The sequence below is a fragment of the Malus sylvestris genome, chromosome 5 (assembly GCF_916048215.2).
Source record: "Malus sylvestris chromosome 5, drMalSylv7.2, whole genome shotgun sequence".
NCBI classification, from domain to species: domain Eukaryota; kingdom Viridiplantae; phylum Streptophyta; class Magnoliopsida; order Rosales; family Rosaceae; genus Malus; species Malus sylvestris.
In genome coordinates, this window is record NC_062264.1 from 39,274,866 (window position 1) to 39,293,627 (window position 18,762).

The 18,762-nt window shown below is 38.8% G+C and overlaps 1 protein-coding gene and 1 pseudogene across 1 annotated transcript; both read left to right on the forward strand.

The window, feature by feature from the left end:
* LOC126624415 (berberine bridge enzyme-like 4) lies at positions 1-1,620 on the forward strand. The gene has a single exon (XM_050293475.1). The coding sequence runs from the start codon at positions 1-3 to the stop codon at positions 1,591-1,593; it is 1,593 nt and encodes a 530-aa protein (XP_050149432.1). The 3' UTR covers positions 1,594-1,620.
* A 3,644-nt stretch (positions 1,621-5,264) lies between these two features.
* On the forward strand, positions 5,265-6,744 carry LOC126624435 (berberine bridge enzyme-like 4; annotated as a pseudogene).
* The last annotated feature ends 12,018 nt before the right edge of the window (positions 6,745-18,762 follow it).

An 18,762-nucleotide genomic window follows, 5' to 3' on the forward strand; every position in this document is an offset into this window, starting at 1 on the left:
ATGAAGACTATACAAAGCCGTATTGCAGTACTAATCTCCATCCTCTCAGTCTTTTCCCTTATACTACCGCGGGCAACTGCAGATCTAATTCTCTCTGACTTCCTCCGATGCCTTCCAAAGCAATCTCAGCCCACCTATCAAATCTTTGAAGCCATTTACACCCGAGACAACACCTCATTTCAATCTGTTTTGCAGCACTACATTAGAAACAGAAGATTTTCTACCCCCACAACACCAAAGCCTTTGGCTATTGTAACTGCCAAGCACGAATCACACGTGCAAGCAACTGTTATTTGTGCAAATCAACATGGGTTGCAGATTAGAATCAGAAGTGGTGGGCATGACTATGAGGGCCTATCATATGTATCGGATGTTCCCTTTGTCATTCTTGACCTACTCAATCTTCGAGCCATTGATATTAAAGTCGCAGATAAGAGCGCTTGGGTTCAGGCTGGGGCAACTATTGGTGAACTGTACTATGAAATTGCCAATAAAAGTAAGGTTCATGGGTTTCCTGCGGGAGCTTGCCTAAGTCTTGGTACCGGTGGCCACTTTAGTGGTGGCGGGTACGGGTACTTGATGAGAAAATATGGGCTTACAGTGGATAATATTGAAGATGCGAAACTAGTTAATGTGAACGGGACAATTCTTGATAGAAAGTCCATGGGAGAAGATCTTTTTTGGGCCATTAGAGGAGGAGGTGGAGCGAGCTTTGGAGTCATTCTGTCGTGGAAGATCAAGTTGGTTCCAGTTCCAGCCAAAGTGACAGTGTTCAATATTCAAAGGACTTTAGAGCAAGGTGCTACGGATGTTATTTACAAGTGGCAATACATAGCTCCCAAGTTGCCCAAAGACATCTTCATCAGAGCAATGCCGCAAGTGAAGAATACTACTAATGGAACGAAGACTGTGGAAGTGTCTTTTATTGGTCACTTTTTGGGACAAACTGCCAATCTTCTTCAATTGCTGAATGCAAGTTTCCCAGAATTGGGTTTACAAAAGAATGATTGTTTTGAAATGAGTTGGCTTGAATCGACTATATTCTGGGCTGACTTCCCAGTTGGAACCCCCATAGACGTTTTACTTGACAGGCCAAATGGGCCAGCAGTGTTCTTCAAAGTCAAGTCTGACTATGTGAAAGAACCAATTCCAAAACAAGGAATAGAATCCATATGGAAGATTATACTTAAGATAGAGAAAGTGTGGATGCAATGGAACCCTTACGGTGGAAGAATGAGTGAGATTTCTGAGTCGGAAACACCATTCCCTCACAGAGCTGGAAACCTATTTTTGATTCAGTACTGGACGTTTTGGGGGGAAGAAGGAGCTGAGACTACCAAGAAGTACGTGGGCTTATCAAGAAAGTTGTATGAAGGAACTACTCCTTTTGTTTCCAAGAGCCCAAGGGAGACCTTCCAAAATTACAGGGATATTGATATTGGCGCCAATCTGGATAATCAGACAAATTTTGAAACTGCTAAAGTTTACGGAAGCAAGTATTTCAAGGGAAATTTTGAAAGATTGGTAAGTGTAAAAACTGCGGTTGATCCCCAAAATTTCTTCAAGCATGAGCAAAGCATCCCACCTCTTTAGAGAGGGAGATACAAGACTGATAAAGGACATGGAACTAATTGTATGCCCCAATTTCCTTCTTTCGATATTACTTTGAATGTGTTATTCTCAGTTTCTTTTGAAAGTCTTGAAAAAATTAGTCAGAACAATTAAGCTCTCTCAATAATTATTCCTAATTGTTTCGATATATGTTGATTTGTTTGTTGTCTAATGATGCACAACACTCAGTTAAAAAATCACTGTAATATATGCATATGTATAAATTAGTTTATATAAATGCCGTACTTAAGCGTAAATCAAACCCCCATTAAGGATTAGTTCTAAACCCTAAAGCCAAAGAACCTGGAAATTTATCTGAAGTGTTGGAGGTGACTGGAATTAGGATGTAGAGATGAGCAGCGATGGGACGCCGGAGGTAGAACACCAGCGACGACCATACATAGCAGTGATACCACCATGATGGGATCACAATCTCAGGACCCTATTCAACCTACAATCTGCAATAAAATGGCAATGGAGAAGATGAAGTAGAAGGGAGCAGGGCTCCAATATATTTTTTGGTTTGTATTTCTGTTTGTAAAATTCGTTCTAACCTTTTCATTCACAGAGCTAGTGCTCTTGTACAATAATACTGATTCATGCCAGCTGGCCGTATAACAAACTTCACTAATAAACAAGAATGAAGTCCCTAATAGTGATTAAGCTAATCACTAAATTGTAGTTCATAACACACCAACGATCAAAACATAGGTCAAGAGTCTCAATTAGGTTTTGATTAAGTTTTTTGTTTCCCGGTTTAGGAGTATAAGGCGCATTATATTTTGATTATGTTTTTCTCACACTTTCTCTTCTCTTGACCTTAAAAACATAAATTGGTATCGAATTCGTTATGTGCGAGATTTATCGAATTCACGAAATTTAAACTTATTATCTCTCACTTATAAATGGAGGCTTTTGAAAATTTATCAAATAAGATAATGAAATTTATGAAAATATATGTAAAAATATGAAGATAATAAATCACGTGTATTATCCTGATATCAAAATATTGGTCAACGAAAATAATTTTTTTTTTATCGATGATGTAAATCAAATAGCTTATGGGTGGGTGTAAAATGCGGAAAAAGGGGATTAATATGCCACTAACATGAAGACATGGATTATGTTTCATTCGGAAATATATCTATCCATTTTAATTAGCTTGATTAACTTTTTCGCTACATAATAATGCAATATTAATCCTTTTTTTTTTCGCGCAACATAATGCCATATTAATCATATGGGTCATTTTGTTGTATCTAAACGATTTTTTGTCATATATAAATTTTTGCTTAGTTGAATCAGATGTGAGTAAATGCAAACGTCTTCTGTTCAATGTACCAAACAATAAATGTTTAAATCCTTAAGCCTTAATTTTTACCATAAAATCCAAATGTGTTGGATGCATGTACCATAGAAGAAGTCTAATGCTCTGATATAATTGTAATATAAATACAACAGAAGTGGCCAAGAAGAAAGTAAAAATTTATAGTAGAGAAAGTTGCTACTAACCAAACGATGAAGTACCCAGTTCTATTGCATTAGTAGTCTCCATCCACTCTGTCCTTTCGTGTTTACTACCTGTAGACATCGAAATTGCGGTGAAATAAATGTTCACCAACGTATTAAAATTTTGACGTGTCAAAGCATACATGGCATATGCCACGTGTCATACAAATTGTACACATGGTGTGTGACTCAACAAAATAAAAAGAAATACCCTTGGAGGATTACACAAGTTTTTCTTCTCATTTTGGGCAATGACAAGGCAAGCACATTTCAATCCATTGAAGATCAAAACAAGGTTTTCTTCTCATTTTGGGCAATGACAAATCCATTAACACCAAAATATTATTTTGTGCACGTTGTTCTTGTCGCTTTCGTTTCAAGAAATTTTCGTGTTCACAAATTGGCACGCCCAGTGGAACAATCTCTACCTCTCATCTCTTTCTCCGTTCAAGGAATCCAAACACACCTCAAAGTCAATGGCATCAAGCAAGGGACAAGCCGTTCTCGCAATCACTGAGGGAAGGATCCTAAGCACTTCTGCCGCAAATGGACAATCCATTGGCGCCACAACCATTCCTCAACATGCCACTTCAAAGTTGGTGCCGCTAAAAGAGCAAATGGAGCATCAAAGGTGTGAGTCTGTCATCAACCTGACCTCGCTGGGGGCACCGAAGCATGCTACTGAGGCACACAAGATGACATCCCAAAACAACCAATGACGTTCTTCGTCAGCATCTTGGATGTCTAAAGGAAAGTCACGTCTATTGGTTGCACAAGTCATGACCATCGGCGTTACCTCCATCGAAGAACAACTGGCTCAAATGAATGAAGCAATCGCAAGGCTAACCCGAACTGTAGAAGAAAAAGACTTGCAAATCGCTGCACTCGTCAGTCGATTGGAGCCACAGGACGACGAGAACCCTAACCCAGAAGATGAGCCTACGGTGGAGAGAATCGATGTGAAGCTGGAGCCAGACCAAGAAGCGGCACTCATATGATCTCTTTCTATCCAGCAGTTGCAAGAGATGATTGCCAGCACCGTCAAGGCACAGTACGAAGGGAGCTCAAATACCTCCGGGTTGTACTCAAAGCCTTATTCAAAGAAGATTGATGCCCTAATGTTGCCGAGGGGATATCAACCACCAAAGTTCATGCAGTTTGATGGAAAAGGAAACCCAAAGCAGCACGTTGCACATTTTGTCGAAACTTGCAACAACGCGGGGACGGAGGGAGACTACCTCGCCAAGCAGTTTGTGCGCTCGCTGAAAGGAAACGCCTTTGAGTGGTACACGGACCTAGAGCCTGAGTCCATCAACAGCTGGGAACAGTTGGAAAGGGAATTCCTCAACCGCTTCTACAGCACCCGCCGCACTGTGAGCATGCTAGAGCTAACGAGCACAAAGCAGTGGAAGGACGAGCCAGTCATTGACTACATCAACAAATGGCGCACTCTAAGCCTCGACTGTAAAAACAGGCTATCGGAAACCTCTTCAATCGAGATGTGCATCCAAGGCATGCAATGGGGTTTGCAATACATCCTTCAAGGCATTAAACCACGGACCTTCGAGGAATTGGCCACCCGCACCCATGACATAGAGTTGAGCATCGCCCATCATGGGAAGAATGAACCAATTCACAAATACATTTCTCTACTCCCAAAATGGAAGAGAATACTCCCCACACATCCAAAATCCTTGAAGCTTTGAAACTCTAAAGCTCTCAAGCAAATCCCGAAGAATCAAGAAAGCCCTCTTCGTTCTTCGTCAAATTTCTCCTTCAAGATCAAGCCCCAACGGCCCTTGAAGAACTTCCACCAATTCAAGATCAAGCCTCGACGGCCCTTGAAGAAAGTGTTCAACAAATCCCCACAACTGTTCATCCTAAGATCAAGCCCCGACGGCCTTTTTGGATCAAGAGGCTTAATCTTGGAGATGGATGATTGTTGATCCAAAGGCCGTCGGGGCTTGATCTTAGGATGAACAATTGTGTGGATTTGTTGATGTTGTTGATCCAAAGGGCCGTTGGGGCTTGATCTTAGGATGAACAGTTATGTGGATTTGGTGATGTTGTTGATCTAAAAGGGCCGTCGAGGCTTGATCTTAGGAAGAACATTTGTGTGGATTTGTTGAACTTGTGTGAAACAACACGGGCTTCAGATTAGACTCCGTAGTGGTGGCCATGATTATGAGGGTCTATCATACGCATATGCTGTTCCCTTTGTCATTCTTGACATGTTCAATCTTCGAGCTATTGATGTTAATCTTGCGGATGAGAGCGCTTGGGTGCAATCTGGGGCTACTCTTGGTGAACTTTGTTATGAAATCGCCAATAAAAGTGAGGTTCATGGGTTCACAGCTGGAGCTTGTCTAACTGTTGGTGCCGGTGGCCACTTCAGTGGTGGCGGGTATGGAACTACGATGAGAAAATATGGGCTTACCGTGGATAATATTGAAGATGCAAAACTAGTTAATGTGAACGGAACAATTCTTGATAGAAAGTCAATGGGAGATGATCTTTTTTGGGCCATTAGAGGAGGAGGTGGAGCAAGCTTTGGAGTCATTTTGTCATGGAAACTCAAGTTGGCTCCAGTTCCAGCTAAAGTGACTGTTCAATGTTGAGAGGACTTTAGAGCAAGGTGCTACAGATGTTGCTTATAAGTGGCAATATGTAGCACCGAAGCTACCTGACAACGTCTTCATCAGAGCACAACAGATAGTGATTTCAAATAAAGGCAAAAAGACCGTGAAAGTATCATTCATTGGTCTTTTCTTGGGTCAAAGTGACAAGCTTCTTCCATTGATGAATGAAAGTTTCCCAGAACTGGGTTTATAGCAAAAAGATTGTTTTCAAATCAGTTGGATTGAATCGACTGTATTCTGGGGTAACTACCCTGTTGGAACTCCCATAAATGTTCTACTTGAACGGCCAAACGGATCAGTATTTTTCTTCAAGGTTAAGTCTGACTATGTAAAAGAGTCAATTCCAAAACAAGGATTAGAATCCTTGTGGCAGATGATGCTTAAAGTAGAGAAAGTGATGCTGCAATGGAACCCTTACGGTGGAAGAATGAGTCAGTTTTCCGAGTCAGACACTCCGTTCCCTCACAGGGCTGGAAACCTTTTTTTAATTCACTACTGGATTCATTGGTCGGAAGAAGGGTTCGAGATCGCCAACAAGTACATTGACTTGTCAAGAAAATTATATGAAGGAATGGCTCCATTTGTCTCTAAGAGCCCAAGAGAGGCCTTCCAAAATTACAGGGATCTAGACATTGGCGCCAATCTACTTAACAAAACTAGCTTTCAGACTGCTGAGGTTTTTGGGAGAAAGTACTTCAGAGGCAATTTTGATAGACTCGTACGTGTAAAAACTGCGGTTGATCCTCAGAATTTTTTTAACCATGAGCAATGTTGGGGAAAAATTTAGAGTACACAACTCTAACACAAGTGTTGGAGAGACAAAACAAGTAAACAAATTACTTTACACACACAAAATATTACAACACTCACAAGGACACAACTTTTAGAAGCTATGACACTCACTCACTTTCTAGAGACAAACTCTAGATCACTCACACACTTACAAGACTACTCTTACCTCTCACTCTCACTTGGTTGCCTACTACTTCTTGATTTCTTACTTCGGTTGATTGCTTTCACAACATCACACACCTATTTATAGGCATGTTTGCCGACATTGGACATTGCTAGATCATTCTAGCTACTTATTATGCATGCCACCGACATAGGCTTTGCAATATCCACACACTACCTTCTAGTATATTCTTTACCTTAGATATTTAGGTGGATAACCGACTTAGATTGCTGGAATTTTCCAACTACTTTTGATGACAAAGATTGCTAGAATTGTCTAGCATGTTCAAGCATGCACCGGCCACCTTAATATTACTTGCTAGAATCTTCTAAAATCCAAACACCAATTGGGCTGGTGTTGATCTTCAACATTCCCCCTTAACACCAGCTCATTCTTTCCTCCATGCCAAGTTGACGACGAAGCTTTTTCTTGCACACCCATTTGCATGATATGGGTTTCACATCTCTTTGCTTTGGCATTAGATTCCAAGCTTGATTTAGCTCCGCTGCAATGACCTCTTCTCCTAACTTTGAGCCACTCAGGTTCAGCTGCTTTTTCTTCTATGGTTGCATTGGCGTATTTAGGATTTTGCTTTCGGATTCTTGTTGACCTTCTTAGTTGTGATTGTGGAGTTGATACTTCCACTTCACTAGGTCTATCTTCTTCTGGTTGTTGATATATGTTAGCTTGCCAAGGATTTTGAGGCACTGCTTGCTCAACACCATCACCATCAAGTGAATCTTCAGACTCATATGGTCTCGACTGGATTCGAACAATTTGCTCCCCCATCTTTTGCTACAACTTATCTTCTATCTCTCTCAAATCAAGCAACGCCTCCTTTTCTGAGGACCACCAAGAAGATGCTTCATCAAACACCACATCTCGTGATGTGTAACATCTTCCATTCGTAGGATCACAACATTTCCACCCTTTTCTTTGGTTGTCGTATCCCACAAAGATACATCGAACTGCTTTCTTGTCAAACTTGCTACTAGGTGACTTGGAACAAATACGTAGCACACACAACCAAATACTTGACAGTAACTAACTGTAGGTTTCATATCCCACAGTTTCTCAAAGGGTGACACAAATTCTAACCTTGGTTGAGGAAGCATGTTGATCACATGAGCTGCAGTTCTCATAGCTTCGGCCCAAAACCTTCCTGGTACATTCTTGGCATGAAGTATACTTCGACATATCTTTGCCAGATGTCGATTTTTTCTTTTTGCTACACCATTTTGTTGTGGCGTGTTAGCATATGTGAACTGGTGATGTATTCTAAAATCTCTTAGATACTGGGAAAACTCATTCGAGATATATTCTCCTCCATTATCCGTGTGTATGCAACATATCTTTTTTCCCACTTCTCCTTCAACTGTCTCCTTAAACTCTTTAAATTTTTAAAATGTTTCAGATTTTTCTTTCATAAAGAAAACCCACACATACCTAGAGAAGTCATCTATAAATGTCACCATGTATCGCATCCCACTTATCGATGGTTGCTTGACAGGCCCGAACACATTAGAATGAACCAACTCCAACGACTCTTTTGCTTTAAACTTCGACTCTTCGTATGGTAGTTGATGTGCTTTACCATATTGGCATCCTGCACAAACCATGTATGTTCTCATGTCAAGTTGAGGTAGCCCCTTAAGCATTGACTTCTTCATCATCACATTTAGCTTATGATAGCTAACGTGACCCAATCTCATGTGCCATAAATCTGCTGTCTCGTTCTTCATTGTCTTGTCTACGTATGCAGTTTCTGCTGTCATTACATAGATTGACTGCAGTCGCCGTCCCTTCATTGTTGGAGTCCCTAAGATCTTGAGGTGTCAATACACCTTCACATCTTGTGGACCAAACAAGACATAATTTCCCAATGACGTCAGTTGCGGCCAATGACTAAAATATCGATAATATCGACGATATATCGCCGATATTATCGTTTTTTAGAGACACCAATATTTTCCCACGTATCCATCTCATTATCGTCAAAATATCGCGATATTATCGAAAAAGTCGTCATGGCTCCCTCGTCAGAAAGGCAGCAGAGGCTGCATCGTTTGGATCGCCTCCCGGACTTGCTCTGTCGCTCATCCTCCAGATCTTTAACATCCCCGGAGCTTATCGGATTCTGCAGAGAAGATGTAAAAATTGTCCAGGGTTAGAATAAGTTCTATTCCTTCACCAAACTAAATCAAAACCCTCCAGAATTGATGGAAATATTCAGAGGTTAAGAATAGAAATAGAAATAAATCTGAAACGAAAGCACATGCATGTGTTAGATCTCACTCTATTTCAGTCCAACACATAAATTTGAAACGAAAGAACAAAAAAAATTAACACACATAGAGGAGGGATTTACCTTCATGCATCTCAGTTTTCATGATTATAGAGACACGGAGGTGTGTATGTTGCTGGGCTTCAAGTTGCAGACAATAATGAAGAGCTATGAGAGAGAATGGAGCTGCTGTGAGAGATAAGGTTGTAAGAATGGGCGCTGGGCTTGAGGTTGGAGAAATGAAAGCATCTCTCATATTCTAGAGAGAGAGTGAGAGAGTGGTTGGGAATCTGAAAAGCATGTCCTTTTTCTTTCTACATGGGTTGGTTTGAAAATGAGAGTGGCTCATGGCTCAAGGCAATTGAAAGGGAATCCAATGTTTCAACACATGTTAGAACAAAAACATTAATGTTCTTTTCTTTTGTTGAACAAAATTAAAATTTTTGGTTCTCTTAAATCTTTTGTTGAACAAAATTAAAAAAAAATTGGATTGTGTTTAGTTTGCGAATCTATTTTCTGTAAAAAAAAAATGGTGATAATTAATCTCGGATCCATATGGTGGCATGTTAACAATTACATGCAAAACTATTTTGGGGATTTATCATTTGATGATTACTCTTCACAATACACTTACTCTACACATAGAGATGATGAAGATAGTCAAAATTTTGAACCTCATAGGAACTCTATGTGGTACTAAGTCACTCATGTATCTTACCATGCAATGTATAAAGTGTAAAATATTGTACTAATTCATTATATATAAATGATTATGGTGTGTTTAAACTTCTTTCATTAATTACTACATATTTTCTACACTCACAATGTTTGCCAACTCGCTATATAATCAACTTGATAATGTTAAATCCATCATGCAATGCATTTCCTTCCAATTTTTTGTGATAAACTAATAGATAATTGACTAAATAAACATCCTGCAAAGTTTCAATAAAAATTTCCAAGTTTTTCTTACAATTTCCGTGGTTTCCATATTATTTTTATCGATATCGATAATATCCCGATATTTCCGTGTTTTCGGACTACCGATATTTCCGATATCATCGATATTTAATACCTTGGTTACAGCACTGAAAGCAGATTTTTCTTCATACCTGGAACATGGTAGACATCTTGAAGCAGCACATGGTTAGTGTTGTATCGGGGCTCAATTACTGTCTTACCGATGTGAGCAATCGGTAGCCTTGAGTCGTTAGCCGTCACCACTAAGCGGCCTCCTTTGTACTTAGTCAGACTTTGTAACTTTTTCCCATCCCCTGTCATATGGTTTGAGCAGCCTGAATCCATGATCCAATCATTTTGGTAGTCAATAGAGTCCGAACTCGCTGATGTGAGAGCTGACTCTTGCTTCTCCATAGCAACGGATGCTTCACTGTCCCATTCTTCCTCCAGGGCTAAAGACGTAACGACATCCCAATCATTTTCATTTTTTGTCTCTGAGTTGGCGACGTTATTCTTTGCGGGCTTTTTAAACCAGCACTCATTCGCCATGTGGCCCTTCTTTCCATAATTGTAGCACTTGCCCTCAAACCTTTTATTATTTTGGGACTGACCACAGTTGCCGTGATACGTTGGAGCTCCCCCTCGCCGAGAACTCTCTCCTTCTTGATGACCCTTTTCCTTGTCACAATTTCTTTTAGATCCACCACCAGCACGCTGCTTAAAGCTGCCTTTACTTTTGGTGTAGAGCACTTTAGCATCACCTCTTAACGAGACCTCTTCCATTTGCTTTGCCAAAGCTTCTTGATCGGCAAGCAAATTCTCAAACTCAACAAGTGATGGTTAGGTCGGCCATCCTTGTACAGCGGCAACGAAACCTTGATATTCAGGTCTCAATCCATAGATAATTATTCTTTTTATCTTGGATTCTACAATGACAGCACTAGGATCTAACTCATAAATTTCACGGCAAATAGACTTTACCTTGTGGAAATATTCAACAATCGTCATGTCTTGTTGGGCCACCAATAACAGTTCTTTCTCGAGAAGCTGCAATCATATATTGAAAAGAGTGTGGCGAAGGTGTCCCACGCTTCTTTCAGTGTCTTGGCCTTCCGTATGTGCTCCAACATGTCATCTTCAACTGTGGGTTTTAAGGCAAACATGGCCTTACCTGCCTTGATCTTCCACTTCCTCAAAATGCCACTGATGTCTTCTTCCAGCCTTGTAGGTAAGACTTCATACACGTCGCCCATGTGTTGTAATTTTTGTTGTTCAACTTCTTGATTCCTCCAACAACTTGAAGATCTCCCATCGTGTCGGCAAAATTTCGATAAACCAAACAAGATTAACGAATAATCTTACGAAGTATTAAACTTCACACGATTCTCAAAAACTTCACTAGAGACGGTCCCTGATCGTACCGCTCTGATACCAATTATCGGCGACACAGCCAGGATATGTAAACATCTAAACTTTGTGCGAACGGTTCCTACTGGGTTGGAGTGTAAGCAACTACTGAAAGAAGGTGTCCAACTTTTAATTTTCCGGTTATATATTTTATGCAGGCCAAGCAAAATTTGTCGGCGAGCAAACACTTAATGATTGGTTTAGTGTAGGTTCTTACAAGTTAGAGGAAAGAACAAAGTCCTGATTGCATTCTCTTACATGTTTCTGAATCACACCCACACTAAAATCACTGGATTCAATACTCGTTCTGACCACCTTACTCTAGTCAAAGATAACTAAACCTTTAGTTTTAAATTTTTTATTATCTCTTGTGCAAAGCAATAATTCAACACTTATCCTGAAAAGCTTTGCCTGAGAGACAATCATCAAAGAAGGGATTCAACTTCACAACTTGCATATAGTTAGTTAAATAGGTTGTTATACATATAGTTAGTTAGTTGGAATCTGGTGGTTTTGGATAACTTTGGTTAAAGGGAGTTAGTTGATATAAGGAGGTAGTTAAAAATGATTACTTGCTCTGTAAGTTTTGTACCGAAAACACCTATATACGTGAGCAATGTAAACCATATGGTATTAATGAAGAAAGCATTTCACTGATTCAATCTTCTCCCTCATTTCTCTCTCTCTATCTTAGATTCTGCAATTGTAGCCATCTTAACATGGTATCATCACCGGCCGATTCGGTTCTTCTGCTCAACCTTTAAAGCATTTCTTTCTCTTTTCCACCCTCTAATTTGCATCTCTCTGTGATTTTTGGCGTCAGAAAATATACTAGTCGCTCAGAAAGTTGGTTTCTTCTCGTCTGCCCACTAACTGTTCAATCAAAAGTCTCAACCAAAGATTTTTCACGAATTTTGCAAAATTGTCACTGCTGCTCAGCTGCAAATTATTCAGTCACCTATTACTAATCTTCTCTCCACAGTCTCCACTTCTGTTACAGTAAACCTTGATGATTTAAACTATCTTACTTGGAGCTTTCAGGTTCGATTGCTTCTGGAAAGTCATGGAATTATGGGGTTTATTGATGGTTCAACAAAGTGCCCACCAAGATTCAACAATGATTCTGACATTGAAGGGGTTGAAACTGATGACTACCTGGTATGGAAAATGCATAATCGTGCACTGATGCAGTTGCTCATCGCCACATTATCAACGACTGCCATTTCCTGCATCATTGGGTGCAAGAGTTCTGTTGAGATGTGGTTGAATCTCACTGAGCGATTCTTTGCAGTGACAAAAGCAACAATCTTCCAGATGAAGACAGAACTTCAGAATATCAAGAAAGGGTCAAAATCCATTTCTGTTTATCTCGAAAAGATTAAAGATGCAAGAGATCATCTTGCTACAGTTGGAGTAATCTTTGATGATGAAGATATTATAATACTTGCATTGAAAGGGCTACCTGTAGAATTCAACACATTTCGATGTGTAATCAGAGGAAGGGAGAATGGAATAGCCCTCAAAGATTTCAGGTCTCAACTCTTAGCAAAAGAAGCTATCATTGATTAGTCTTTTGACAGTTTTTCTGGATTGTCTTTTGGTGGTGCCATGGTTGCTGGAATTCAATCTGACAAAGGGAAAACACTTACCCTTGATCAAGATCAACCAAGGTCATTCTCTAATTCTAATCATGGTACTGGATCTTATAACAATTTCAATGGGGGTTATCACAACTATGGCAACTATAAAGGTAACAATTTCATAGGCAAAGGGAGAGGTAGATTTCAATACAATTTAGGCCCAAGATTTTCCAATGGTAATCTTGGCATTCTTGGTACTCCAAAGCCATATCAGTCTCACTACCTGGATCACCCTTATGAGATTCCTACTTGTCAAATATGTAACAAGAAGGGTTATGTTGCTACAGATTGCTTTTAAAAACATACCAACATAGCATCGAACTCTCCTATTCAATGTCAAATCTGTTGGAAATATGGACACTCAACCTTTCAATGCTACCACAGAAGTAATTTTTCTTATCAATGAAGGCCCCCAACTACTAATCCCACTGCTACGCATGCCAATCATCAACCTTCAACACCATCTAAATAGTTTTGGCTTGCAGACACTAGTGCTACATCCCACATGACATCTGAATTGGCGAATTTGGATCTGTCTACTCCATATCAAGGAACTGATACAATTAACACTGCAAGTGGTGTAGGTTTGCATATTTCCAATATTGGCACTTCTAAATTGGTTGTTCCACATTGTTCCCTCACTCTTAAGAATGTATTACATGTTCTAAAGCTTTCTTAGCATCTGTTATCCATTTATCAACTCTGCAAAGACAATAGGTGCATATTCATTTGTGATGATGTTTCTTTTTGGGTTCAGGACAAATCCACAAGGAAAATACTACTCAAGGGGTTGTGTAGAGCTGGTTACTATCCTATACCATTCACCATTTCACAGAAGCAGTTACCTTCACCACCTGCATCTTATTCATGTTTCCTTGCAAAACCAGTTCATTCAAGCATATGGCACAAAACGCTAGGGCACACATCAAATGCAATTACTTCTGCAATTCTACATCAATCTCAAGTCTCTGCATCACTAGACACATGTTCATCAATCTATACACCATGTTTAGAGGGAAAGTTCACCAAATTACTATTTAATTTTTTGTACACCATGTTTAGAGGGGAAGTGCACCAAATTGCCATTTAATTTTCCTGTAAACAAATCAGTACACCCTTTAGAGAACATCCACAGTGATGTATGGGGACCTGCCCCTTTACTATCCTATGAAGGATTTCGGTGTTATGTAACCTTCATAGATGATTGTACTCGTTACACATGGATTTTTCCATTAAGAAATAAATAAGAAGTTTTTGCAACTTTTGTTCATTTTCATGCCTATTTGAGTACACATTTTTTGCTATAGTTAAACTTTTCCTAAGTGATGGTGGTGATAAATATACAAGTACTAAGTTTCAACAATTTTTAGCACAACATGAGATTTTACATCACAAATCATGTCCATATACACCTGAATATAATGGTTTGACTGAAAGAAAACATAGACATATTTTAGAAATGGCAATAACACTCCTTCAAACTACAAAACTGCTTAACCAATTTTGGGTTCATTCTTGTGCTATTGATGCTTACTTGATAAATAGGATGCCCTATGCTTATTTACATATGCAGTCACCTTTTCAAATGATATATAATACTGTTCCTAAGATTAAACATCTCAGGGTCTTTGGTTGTGCATGTTTTCCCCTATTAAAACCCTATAATACCTCTAAACTTCAGCCTAAAACAGCAACTTATGTGTTTTTGGGATATGCAAGCCAATACAAGGGGTGCATATGCCTAGATATTGCTACAAGTAAAATTCATGTGTCTAGACATGTTTTGTTTGATGAAGCTAGTTTTCCATACTCAACCTTTAAATTGTCTCAAACTTCCAAATTGTTTTCTGCATCATCACATATTCCAGTGCATTCACCCTAGTTAACTCCAATAATCACATTAACAAATCAAGCATTATCACCCTCATCTCATTCAATATCATCTCAGACCACAAATTCCTTGACTATGCATTCATCTAGTGCCTAAGAATCTCTTTCTGCATCTCGAGCCTCAAAATCCTTGGAAACAGTTGCATCTAGTACTCCAGAGTTTGATTCTTTACCTATACATGACAACACTACATTACACATACCATATGACTCTTCACTACATCAATTATCCCCAACTAGTTCCAATACATAGCACCATATCCCTGTGGATCCTGATTTCCACCCTGAGAGACTAAGTGTGGTTCTGCCAACACCAATGAATGTACATCCCATGCAAACAAGGTCTAATAATGCGGTGTTAAAAAAGAAAGCTTTTTTAGCTACTGTTACTTCAGAACCTAAAACATTCAAAATTGTATCATAAATTTCAGAATGGCAGATTGCAATGAAAGAGGAAATAACAGCTCTTCACTCTAAAAAAACTTGGTCTTTAGTCCCATTACCACATGATAAGAATTTAGTTGAGTGCAAATGGTTCTACAAAATAAAGAAAAATGCAGATGGGTTTGTGGTAAGGTACAAGGCACGGCTTGTAGCAAGCCAAGAAGAGGTTGTTGATTATTTGGAAACTTTCAGTCCTGTGGTAAAACCTACAACTATAAGGCTGATCTTTGCCTTAGCTACTCAATTCAAGTGGTCTCTTAGGCAGCTCAATGTTAAAAAAGTTTTTCTACATGGCATACTTCAAGAGGAAGTATATATGGCATAGCCTCCGGGTTTTGAGAGTGCAACACATCCCTCAAACTATGTTTGCAAACTTCACAAATCATTATATGGTCTAAAACAGGTTCCTCGAGCCTAGAATGAAAGATTTACCAGTTTCTTACCAAGTTTGGGATTTCAAGTTTCACAGGCTGGTCTTTCTTTGTTTGCTTTAAGTGGAACTGTGTTATTACTTTTGTATGTTGATGATGTCATTCTCACAGGTAGTAGCTCTCAATTGATCAACCAAGTTATCATAGCTCTCACTGCAGAATTCAAAATGAAGGATTTGGGTCTATTGTACTACTTCCTGGGATTGCAGATTAGTTACACCTCATAAGGATTGTTTGTGTCACAGACAAAGTATATTAATGAGTTGGTTGATAAAGTTGACCTACAGGACTCTAAATCGTGTGTTACACCATGTTTACTATACCACAGGCTGCTCAAGGATGATGGGAAGCCTTATCACAGTCATGAACAATATAGGAGTGTTGTTGGAACTCTTCAGTACCTTAATTTTAAGAGACCCGACATAGCATTTTCAGTCAATCAAGCTTGTCAGTTCATGCACAATCCCATGATTTCTCATGTTATTGCAGTTAAGAGAATCATTCGATATCTCAAAGGGACATCTACTTATGACATTCATTTTAAACCATGACCAATGCATTTGCAATCTTATAGTGATGCAGATTAGGAAGGCAATCCAAATGATCGAAGATCAACTTCAGGATTTGTTGTATTTCTTGGTTCAAACCCTATCTCATGGGCATCAAAGAAGCAACACACAGTAACTCGATCATCCACAGAAGCTGAATATCGAGCTATGGCAATCACGGCTGCAAAACTTACCTGGATTCGACAACTATTCTGTGATATGCATACCTTTATATTCCTATCCAATGATAGATTGTGATAATGTCTCAGCTATTGCACTCTTTACAAATCCTGTGTTCCAGGCTAAATCCAAACACATTGAGATCAACTATCATTTTGTTCGTGAGAAAGTCACTCGAGGTGATCTTCAAGTTCAACATGTGTCTTCGACAGATCAGTCAACATATATACTAACAAAGGGCTTGTTTGCGCCATTATTTCAGCAGCATTGCAGGAATATGATGCTTAGTGTCATCGAGCATCAGATTGAGGGGGGATGTAAGAAGGATTAAGTTCATGAGTGTGATCCAAGTGAGGAGATAATCAATGTCAAGACAAAGCCACTTGTCAAGAGATTAAATAGGTTGCTATACATATAGTTAGTTAGTTGGAATTTGGTGGTTTTGAATAACTTTGGTTAGAGGGAGTTAGTTGATATAAGGAGGTAGTTAAAAAGGATTACTTGCTCTGTAAGTTTTGTACCGAAAACACCTATATAAGTGAGCAATGTAAACCATATGGCATTAATGAAGAAAGCATTTCACTGATACAATCTTCTCCCTCATCTCTCTCTCTATCTTAGATTCTGCAATTGTAGCTATCTTAACACATATCATGTGTGTTTGCATTTGCATGATGATTGGCATTATTTAGGGGTGGGGGGAGTTTTTTGTTTATCAGTTTCATATTAGTTCATGTTTATCTCTCAAGTCTTCTAGGATTGGTTATGTTGTTCAATGCTTACGTGTGGCATTCATGTTATGCATTGGCATTCGATAGTTTCTTGTTGAATTTAATTACATGGTTGTGTTTGGTTGGTTCTATCATTGTTTTGGATATCCTTGACAAAAAAGGAGGAGAATGTATTTATTACAGGGATATGACATTAAGGGGATCATAGTTTTTCTTTCATATGTGGTACTTTGGATTCGTTTATCTTCTCATGCCATACATGCTTCACGGGTTCCGTTGTTTAGTGACTTGCAGGTTGGTTACATCATTCATTGGAAGCAAATTAGTTTAGTGAGTCGGTTTGAGTAAACTGTAGTTTGTTGACGTTCTTTTGCTTTTGTCTAATAAATGTCAAAGAGGGAGATTGTTAGTGCGAGAATTGGCAATTTCTGACAATATACGTGTTCATATTTTTTTTAGACTTGTATCATTTTTTTATATGTAATTTTTGAGTCTCTTGCGCTAACACTAGCAAGAAAGTCAAGCAAAATCAAAGACATCACAAGTTTGTCATATGCATTCATATAGACAAGGTCTAATATTGATTTCAAAATGTTAATTAAATATTATTGTTTATATACTATGGGCTGTAGTTTTTAAATTGGTGAATTGTGGTGCGTTTATTTGATAAGGCTTTGTTGATTAGGTTAGTCTAGCCCATTAAAAATGTAGCCGCAGCTATAGGTGTAAACAAGGTTTATTATATATGTGTGCATTAGCCGCAGCTAGGTGTAAACAAGGTTTATTATATATATGTGCATTAGGGTTGCCGCATGTTTCACTGGAAACATAGAGCATATCAATATGAGAATGTTCTTTGTGATTCTTATAATTGATTCATTGTGTTAAATCATATTCATATCATTCATATTGCATGATTGCGGATCTCATATGTGTTGAGAAGAGGTATTGAGCAAAGTTTGTGTTGGACTGATCAACGACCGCGACCCTGTCGTGCCACTTTCATACAGAGAAAGAAAATTTGCCGAGTACTCAATTAGCAAGGGTGTGAAGGGCGAAGCTACCTTCTAGTATACATGTCTAGTATGATTGAGTTTTTGTGAAGTCCCTTTTGTATTTGTTTGACTTATAGTAGATTGTTTTCTGCATGGCAAAGTTCCCCGAGAATTTTTCGTAGGTTTTATCTCGTTAAATCCTTCATTGTTGTATATTAATTGTGCATTGCTAGTTAATTTTATATTTCGTTACTGCGAATAGCTAGGATTGCAAATCTATTTCAATCGTAGGATCTGATATTAACGAACGTGTACATGTGTACCATTATGGTACTTTCAAATTCGATTGCCACTTGTTCAGTAATCATGATTTTGCTTTTCACTAAAAGTTATGAACCGTACAAATTGACCATTACACAAAGATTTCTTTCCTACAATTAATGTCAACATATCCACTTGGGTTCTATTTGGCAAACACAATTCGCAAAAAATCAACCATTATTAAACTAACTTCAATTCCATAACTACCATTGTCATT